The sequence below is a fragment of the Ammodytes marinus genome (assembly GCF_949987685.1).
Source record: "Ammodytes marinus genome assembly, chromosome: 9".
Classification (NCBI taxonomy): domain Eukaryota; kingdom Metazoa; phylum Chordata; class Actinopteri; order Uranoscopiformes; family Ammodytidae; genus Ammodytes; species Ammodytes marinus.
In genome coordinates, this window is record NC_137213.1 from 15,407,773 (window position 1) to 15,417,944 (window position 10,172).

Genomic DNA, 10,172 nt, shown 5'->3' on the forward strand with positions numbered 1-10,172 from the left:
ATTTCTGTGAAACTCTGCGCCCACGCAGCCGTGTGGTGGGGAATCCCTCGTGTCACCCCAAGCAGACTCAAACACTGGGACGGAATGGAACAGTTACCTGTAGGCCTACACCTTACCATCAAACACAAGATTTCCCCAAATATTTTTGTTTTTCTACATTTTCTACAAGTCCAACCTTATTTCCAGTGACATAGACATGACTAAATAGTTCTACTTATTCTAAATGTTGTTACTGGGGAAATATATGAGGCATGAAGAGGAACCGATGTCAGAAGAAGACACATGGTTGGATTTAAAATGCAATATATTTGATACTCCTTTCCTAGTTTTACTGCCCCCCAGTGGCTATCCATGCACATGCTCCAGCTATCTCCAATATCTCACCAAGGTGAAATTAATGTTTTTTAAATGGTCTAGTGTCTATAAAGATGATTGAGAATAAAGATTGACAAAATAACACGATCTTGGTGCTTTTGAAGTCACCATGCATGAGCTCCCTTGCACATTAGACAAACAGGAAGAGGACCAGGAAACAGACATAAACACAGCAGCGAATGTGTCTTATCACCACCAATATGACAGCCCACCGACTGCCTAATCTCAAAAAGCACTTGACTTTTCTCCTTTTATTTAAAATCATCATGCACACAGTACAAAAAAGAAAAACAAAGTTCATAACATTCATAAATTAATTAAAAATCAATTATTTAAAATAATCAATACAACATGTAATTAATATGAATATGTGCAGTAATGTCTCTTCCAGTGTTTTAATGCCCATGATACTTAAAGTATCATGTCAACATCCTGATAGCAATCCACTTCAAAGCGCATAAGACTTCCAGAGCATCTTGGGTGGTGTAGTCCTCCCTGCTGAGTCTCACAATTTCTTATCCAAAGATCTGATCAGATACCTCAAGGTGTGGTAGATGCCTGTTTTTTTTCTTCCTCACCATTGAGTTTTGACGCCCTGGCATTGGCAAGCAAGTCACGTATATCAGCCTCATCATCGAAGGGGTTGTCCTTGTATTCCATTGTCAGCCATTCTCTGAACTACAGGAAAAAAAACTTGCGTCTTTTGGTGGCAATATAACACATTGTACAGCAATGAAACACACTGACTGTGTGTACTCTCTCCATTCCTGCAGTAAACACATATATTAAAAAGGTAGAGTCTGCGATTCTGGAGAACACAAGTTAAAATCACTTTTTCTCAAAATCAGTGAGAATCTCCCCACAATCCGCTTCCTGTCCGACGTCCGTACTGTTTTTACTGAAATACAATCTGGTGTTAATACACAGCCAGTCTCTGTAAACAGGCATGTAAACAAACATCATGTAAACAAAGGGGGCCCACCATAGCTAGCAATACAACATAGCCCAAGCTGTGTATTAAAGCTCCCATATTGTGCAAATGCACTTTTCCGATGTTTTTGAACATAATTATGGGTCTACGGTGTGCCTGCAGACTGCCAAAGTATAAAAGAAAGAAAGCTCTCTCCTTTTCTCACTCTCCCCTTTTCTGAAACCCTCCACCTCTCGCCCCAATATACTCCAGTCAGAATTCTCCCCGTTTCTGACGTCAAAAACTGGAAAGCCAGAAGCTTCCACTGTGCAGTCCACCCCCCTATTTCTTATTGGTCCACGGCCCCGAGATCCTCTCGAAAAATATTCCTTCACCCCCATGTTTGCTTGTTGCTAAGCGACAAGATGCCTGTAGTACGGCAAAACATGATGAATGTTGCATAAACCACTAATTTATCTTAACCACAGCAGCCTCGTTTTTAATAACACAACGGATAGGAAGCTACTTGTGCTTTTTTTTCAAACAGTGAAACTGAAATAAATGTTTTAATTGGTATTTTTGCCTGACTGGTGTATAGCTATTAGCTTTGGGACAAGCATTCAGCTTTTGCTCATAAAAACATATTTCTATTCCCCACACCAGTCTGGAAATGCCTCGTTTTTAATAGGAAAAAGGATTGGAAGGTATACTGAAGAAGTCTGACTTTGAAGATAATTTTTTCACTGATTTTAGTGGTATTATTAGCAGCTAGCTCCCGAACTATAGCTTCGCAGTAGCCACCATCTTTTGCAGCATTTTTATTGTGAACATGCCGTTTCCATTAGCGTGTGGCTGTCAGTGCATTTGTATGAACATAGTCTTTCATGTAGACAAGGATAGGTCATGTCAAACTGTTCAAAGTGTGTTACTAGCACTAGACTTGGTTCTTCTCATGGGTAGGCTAAACCTAACTGTGCTAACAGGCTATACGTCATCATTGTTTACAAACAGACAGAGGGCGAGGGGTATCTGGCTTCGCTTCCGGACAGGAGGCGGGGGGAGCTCAAAGATTGTATATTTACGAGGGGAGCTGCAGCTCTTTTTAAAAAATCAACATCAGCATAGTACAATAAATTATCTGAAAGTTTTTTTCAGCAAACAATTGAAGAAAAACGTTTTAGGGACCACTAAGACCATATAATATGGTGTATAATAGAACCGAAAAGTGTATAATGTGGGAGCTTTAACACTGGATTTATTTTCAGCACAGATCGTGAGGATATATTCAATGATTTGGACAAAAGGTGATTCTCCAGAATCGATGACAGCAAGGCATTCCACACATACTCCGCATTACGCCTGGACAGTTCCTCTGACTGACCTTATCTGCTTGAGTAGCCTCGAACTCCTGGAGCTGGCGCTGAAAGCCTAGGTTTGGGCCAGCACAGGGCCGTGCCACCTTCACCGCAGCCAGCGCCTCCTGCCAGCCCAGACCTGTCACTGTCATGATGTAAGCAACCACCAGGGTGACACTGCGGGAAATGCCTGCCAAACTGAAGGACGACAGAGATGGCCAGAGTGTGATGCAATATTTAACATTATGTTGTTAGCTTTTCTTCATAACTTTTAGGCGGACTTGTAAAATGCTTTCGATTTGAATGGGTGAATACACAGTCATCAAAGAGCATGTCAACATACGCATCCTGGATACGATCCGTTTGTTTAGTATATTCTGGTCATGTTCTGCACATGAAGCCATCATATCAAGAGATATATTTTTAAGGAGATATACAATAACATGTTTCTCTTTGTTCTATCATGTAAAAGTCAAATCTAGGATATTCAAAACAAGGGTGCTAAGTATGGTGCATGTTATGTAGAATCACTCAAACATTCCCAGTCATAAATCTAAGGAGGAAATATGTGCAGTTGGTGACCAGACTACAGACAGTGACAGATGAACAGAGAAATACAATAAAACAGTTAAGAACAGTGTGGTCAAATAAGGGGACTGAGGTGTGGACACTGATTAAATACACACTTAACACACATCATATTTAAATGTCATTAGGATTATTCTGTCAATAAAACAGTGGATGAACCTGTGGCAAATGCAGATCTGGGGCCGTATTCACAAAACATTTTATCTTAGCACTAAGAGTACTCCTAAGGAGCACTAAAAGTTCTTAGTAAGGAGTTATTTCTTAAAACCTATTCACAATGCTGATAAGAGCAACTTTTACTAAGGAATGGGAGGGACTCCTAAGCTAAGACTAGAGGGCGGTGTTGACCCTGTTGCTATGGATGATGTCATGTTCATACCTTCTATGCCCACAGTGATTGGCTGAGAGGGAATGAGAGCTAAGAGTGAATTTATGATAGAAACACTGTGGGAGAGCAACGGAGGAGATGCTGCGAAGTGCCACATAGTAGGAAATTAAACCCAAACGTGACACCAACAGTAACTTTCAGTGCATTGTAAACCCAAAGCAACTGCAGGAAAAGGAACTTAATAATTTTTTTTTTATATAAATTCAATAAATATAAATGTGTCTATACTTTCTAAATATAGCTTTACTAAGATCATTAACCCCTTACAGCTATTAAGGTTCCTTTTATAAAGCTCACTAGCATTAAATCTCTCCAAAACACCATCAAATGGTTCTGTGAATTACTCTTATAGGCCTTTCACACCGCCGCAAAATTGGCGCTAGTTCTGGGCTTGTTCGGAGTTAGAGCCAGTGTTTTGGTTTCACACCGCCAGAGAGCCTGCTCCGGGCCGTAAAAACCGGGGGAACTCATACCCCAGGATTGAGCAGGGTTTGATAAGAACTGCTTGCGCGAACGGTTGGGGGAGGGATTATCCTGACCAACCAGAGCAACTCAAACCTCATGCCCGCCATATTTAAAAACACCGCTACTACGAGACGTAAACATAACATAATTACCGAACGTAGCGATCAAATTGACCGGCGAGAATACGCTGTATGGGTTCTGTTTGCTTAAGAAAGCAAAGCGAGAGCCAACACGTGTAAAAATAAGACGTATTCGCCGCTGTTGTTGTGCTTAAAGCTAGCGGTAGCTTTAGCGTTAGCCACAAGAGCAGCGGCGTCGGGTGACGTACACACACGTTTACAGTGACGTCATGACGTTGCTCTCTTGCCGGCTCCATGGCTGTCTCCGGTCGATGTGAAACCAACCGGTTCATAACTGGGATAAGGCTGTAACCAGTTTTGAACTGACCCCAACACCAGCCTGGAACTGACTCTTGGTTCATTTTGGTGTGAAAGGCCTATCAGTGACTTAGGAGTCCTCTCGAGGACTCCTAGCTTTTCATAGATTTAGGAGCTAGTTTTAGCGCTAAAATGCTTTGTGAATTACACTTATCTTAAAAAGTTAGGAGTCCTAAAATTAGGAGTGAAACGCCCCTTATTTTTGAGAGTTACTCCTAAATCAGCACGTTAGGACCTACTCTTAGCCTTAAAATGTTTTGTGAATACGGCCCCTGATGAATAGCCTCTTGTTCCACTGCATTTCTGAGAAGACCCTCTGTCAGACCAAATATAACTTTCCCTGTGAACATATGGTCAGCTACCAGTTACTCAACGTGGCTGTACTGTGTCACTGTACACTGTTTTGGGAAGTTCAAGAATAGGCTTTAGCTTATCTTTTAATCTCCTCTCTGCAGCAGTTACACATGGGTTCAGTTGTTCACATGGTTGATCTCAGTTGTTTCCCCCCTACCTCTATATGAACTGCACATTTATTTTCAACATTTCTACGATTGTATTACAAGATATATGGAGGAAAACCACCCAATTTCAAGCAGCACATCTTGTTTAAAAGCAGGTGTGAGTCAACTTCAATTCTGACTTAGAGATAAAAAAAAAAAGATACGACAAGTGGTCTTGCTCTCACCAGTGAACGAGGCAGCCTTCTCCTTTCAGACGGGACTCGTGCATGAACATTATACTTTGCTTAAAGTGCTGAGTCCTGTGGAGCATAAGAAATATGTGTTATAGAAGGCCACATTACAGTATTATGAGAACACACAGCAAGAGCTGCTACAGGAGCTGTGACTTATGTGCGGTTATTTTGTCTTCACTGACACTTGGGAGTTCCTTCATGCATCTAAAGTACAATTGGTTGTGTGTACAGTACACATGAAGGTATTTTTGTTTGTGCGTTTGTTTTTAAAGGACTTAGGAAAACATTGCATTTCCTATCCTGGATGGATCAGGATGAGGGTGTGTTCATCTCAGGATTGAGAGACCTACTGTTGTTTCACATTACAGGTTTGTAACACCTCACACTGAACAAGAGGTGTGAAGCAATCGTGGCAGTGAGAGCGATAGGGGACTTAGTGTACATGTGTATATATTTAAATATTGCCCATGTGTGAGTGAGTGTGGTGGTGGTGTGTGTGTGTGTGTGTGGGGGGGGGGGGGGGTTGCATATAAATAGAGGCACAGCACCAACCATCATGCTCAAACTGCAGAACAGAGCTGTAAGACTTCCTTCCTGCTAAAAGGCTGCATGAAACGTGAAGATACGAATTTGTGCCTACTAGGACAGGGTATCCCTTGGTGGCACATGCAAAACCTCAGATTGTGTTCCTCCAGGGTTTCTTGCAAGAAAAACACCTGCATGTGTTTGTGCATGTAATGCACTTAAAAAGGAACAACAGCGCACCGAGAGTCGTATGAATGAAATCTGGTCAGACAATTAGTTCACAGTGAAATTTTGAGCTTGTGAAAGCATATTATTTGCAAGTTAGCTAGAAGAAAATGAACCGACGCCCACACAGTGCAGCCTCAAATGGATGTGGTACTCTCTCTCTCTCTCCCTCAGCCTTTCATTGTTCTGTGCTGTGTTACTGTGCTGTACATTTAGATACTCACAGGTTTTGAGTGGGCAGGTCAGCTGCTGAAATGCAGAGGTAGGTCATCTCCTGAGGGGGACAAAATATGTGAGTTATCTGTTAGCAGTCACTTGCTCCAGCACAATTAACAATGCACCTGAGCGTCAATGCACTTAGCTTTCATGTTTCATAAGCTGTGCTGCTAAACTTGAAAGAATAAAAGGCAGGTCTGGGCTGATTTGTAGTCACTTTTGTGCATGCTACTAGATACAACTTCACATCTAAAATTCAATAAACTGGGAAAAACAATGAGATACACTGCACAGTCAACATGGCTGAAGCAAGAACATCATCTGCCTACTCTCAAACCCACACAAGCTCAGCACACTGACCCAACCAACTGTTGTCGACTGGCAATCTTCATGATACTCCAACAATCACGAGTGTTGTTGTATCTCCCATGTTTATTCACTCACTGGGGACTCACAGCTATGTACTCAAGAAGCAACATGTGATCTCTTCCCGAACAACCTGACAGACTGGTTTATCTATCTATGTCAGAGCTTGTGTGAGCTGCACTAATAAAACCAGAAGGGTTGGCCAATCAGATCTGTTCTGCCTCATTAACTTGATCACTCTTTTTGAAGATACATTTTAGAAAAATCTAAGATGCACTTAGTAAAAAGATACTATTCATGAGGAGGAGTTGGAGAGTGTCTCACCTGGAGGATGGGAGCTGCGGTGTCATGAATGGACAGAATGCGTGTGATGTTGTTCCTGGCTAACTGTTCTCGGTCCTTTGCATCTGACATAATCAAAATAACACCAAAGACAAAGACAGTGGATATGCACCGTCATAAAAAAGGGACCAGATCAAAATGATAATAAATTAATAATACTGTATATGTACTTCAACACACCTTTGAAATTTCCCAAGTACAAGTCAGGCAGGACCTGTAAAGGACAGAGATAAAGATGTTGAAGCAGACATGGACAGAGAGCATCACTGATATAGTGGCAGCTGAGATAACTTGAAACAGCTGACTCTTGACATGACACGATGAGACAATATGAAGTGATGATTGGAAATTACAGTTCAGTGAGTCACGGTTCAAATCTAAACTTGAGATCACGTTACTAGGAAAAGTAACTAAACATCTAGTAACAAAAAACATGTAACTGTTGACAAATAGGCTATTCCGGCCGCTTAAGTTTGTAAAGTTTATGTTTGTTTTTAATTCGCTATATTTACCCAATAGGCCTAGTTTCAAACTAAGCACACACACAACATTTTTCTTGACAAATAAATAAAAGACTATTGAAAATGACAAGCGCTTTAGCCTAATATCCATTCCTTTACACTTAAATCACCGCGCACCGCTAGTGCGTGAACTCGACAGCATGGCGTGCAACTTATGAAATTAATACCTTATTGATGCCATTACCCATGATGAAAAACTCTGTCCGAAGGGAAATTGTGAAAGTAAAAGCAACACTGAGGTCCTCGTTGTGTCAAAAATGCTTATCCAGCGGCTTGACTGCTTCCCAAACCTGTGAATGGGCGTAAAGGCTGGGAGTATCGCGTCCAGAAGAGCCGAGCACTGCTGTTTTGAAGCTCCCCGCTTGGAATGCTGGGAATTGGAGTCTGCTGACAGGCCAACGGAGCGCGGCGTTTAGGTGAATTAAAATGTTGCGTTTACAATAAGTGTGGTCCAAACCCAACCTTGCTGAAAAATAAATTAAAAAAATTAAATGATGAGAATATTAAAAGTGTAGCGTACATGTTGATGAAAGCAAATAATACACCCTAAAATGAACTTGCAAAAATATACAACAGGATGTAGGCTAATAGCCTCCCAGAGCAAAATTAGAGTCCCCTGTGAAAGTAAAATAACACAAAGGGCCAACATGAAGTGAGATGTGTTGTGTTAATGTATCCTATATTTGACATATATTGTATACTCTTGTTGGTTAATACAGGTTGTGTTTTTTCTTTAAGTGGAAACAGAACAAGAACATAACACAGACTGCATGTTAAACTTTCAGCCACACAGGGTAGAGTCAGGCACTCTCTTTCTTAACCTCATCACCATTCATTGTCATAAAACAATGGATCTGATTGATCATGCTGTGGATCCTGCACTCACACTAGGCCATCTGTACTATTACTGTATTATCACATCTGTACTATTATTAACTCTGTCAAGGTAATAATATAGCATCATCTTGTACAACCTTTTATATGAGCTGACATATGTTCTTTGTCAGACCCTCTGCTCTGTCCGACTCTGTGAAATATTTCAGGTGTACTCTGAAAAAAAAATACCAAAAGACAAATTTCTGCTTTTTTTGTTCATTTCTCAAGGAGAATTGAAATTCCCTCCACAAGATGGATTTTCCTACATACTCATCCTGACTACGAATGGGGGATGGAGGTAGCAACACTTTGACATTTTAAGGGGAAAAAAATATTTCACAGACTCAAAAAGGTTAGACATTCACTTTTGCACATTTAAGAATGTTTTTGCACTCACCTATATTAGATTAGATCAAATGAGATGATGAATAATCAATTGAATTTGTTCAGAGCTGAAGTTATATGAACCATAGTATATCAAGAGGGTCTCGGTCAATCTGGTATGTTCAGTCTTATTTGCTTGATCACGCTGCTTGAACATTTATTTGAAATCTAGGATGTACATTAGTGTCAAGCATCAATTGGGATGTGGCATCATCCATTCCTGCATATTTGTTTTCCAAGAGCCAGGCAGTGCATTCCCCTCCCGAAAGCCAGTCTACGTCATGGGACGCTTTTGTAGTACTGTCACAGAGAGAGGCAGTTCTGTTCCGTCAATCATCCGGTCTAAAACATCAACAGGAAGCACTGCTGCTACCCACTGCACCACATTGACAGCACATTTACACCGCAGGCCCCAGTTGGTTTAACTTCCTGGTGTTCTGTTGTTGTTCGGTGTGGGGCAGTGTGTGACCTCACTCAGTACTACACAACTTGAATGGGAGGAAATTTATGAGGCAGAGATATGAAAGGTGACCAAAGGCTATTACACAGACTGCATCTTATTCTTTTCTCAGTTGGCCTAAAACAGCCTTTGCCTTATATAGTTGAATACCTGATTTAAAACATGTAAAGTTAGTAATAAAGTTGTTTGAGTGGAGATGGTTTTTCATTTGTGACCGAATTAATAACTTGGACAACATGTTGAACAAAGTTGACAGATAATCTGACCACTGGATCTAGGTCATGGATGAATGATGTGCGTGTCAATCTATCTAGCACTCTCTATTGCAAACTGTCCCGGCTGGAAAGTTGACCAAATATGATGATTAGGTACTGGCAATGAATGTGAAAAAGAGAGACAAAAAAATGTCAAGCAGGAAACCAAGACTATACAAGTCAGGTAAATATGTGATTGCTTTGTTGTGGCTTTGGTGTGCTAAAGGAGGAATTTAAAAGTGTGGGTAGGCCACCTAAAATGAATGTCTACGTGTCATCGACTACGCTGTCAGAGGCTACAATTCAGGTGGTTCCCTGCGCTAATTTCACATAAGCGCTTGTTATATTAACAAACTTGTTTTTAATCTTTTTTTTATTGAGGTCTGGAATAATTTAAGCTGGTTTGTTGTTGTAGGCATACTTTTGGAAATATCAAAGTCTAAGTTTGCGTCCTCATGCTTTTAGTTTTATTTTATAAAATACATGGCGCACTAAGATGACAAGAACGCATCTTACTGTTTCGATAAGAGATGAAAATTGTCTGTAAGTAAATACAACTACAACAGTGTATCAGTATCAACAGCAAAATAACTAGTTAAGCTGTAGTGCCAGGTTGTTTAGTGTGCGATAATTGATTTCACCAGTGGGTGGCGACAATGCACTACAGGCCTAGATAATGGGGCTATTTCAGAATTCTGTGTCTTAGAAACTGAAATTGAAACTGGAAATAGTTGTATTTAAAAAAAAAAAAGATAGTCGAAAACTACTGAAAACAGCTTCCCACATTTGTG

General features: G+C 40.7%; 1 protein-coding gene across 1 annotated transcript; it reads right to left on the reverse strand.

Annotated features, from left to right (window-relative positions):
- Window positions 1–611: 611 nt before the first annotated feature.
- Window positions 612–7,708, reverse strand: dusp22b (dual specificity phosphatase 22b). Its single transcript, XM_080033582.1, has 7 exons — window positions 7,575–7,708; window positions 7,067–7,100; window positions 6,869–6,951; window positions 6,187–6,236; window positions 5,204–5,278; window positions 2,667–2,838; window positions 612–1,053 (listed from the first exon to the last, which is right to left on the reverse strand). Exons 1-7 carry the CDS (start codon window positions 7,593–7,595, stop codon window positions 916–918), a joined length of 573 nt encoding a protein of 190 aa, XP_079889708.1. The 5' UTR covers window positions 7,596–7,708; the 3' UTR covers window positions 612–915.
- Between the last annotated feature and the right edge of the window lie 2,464 nt (window positions 7,709–10,172).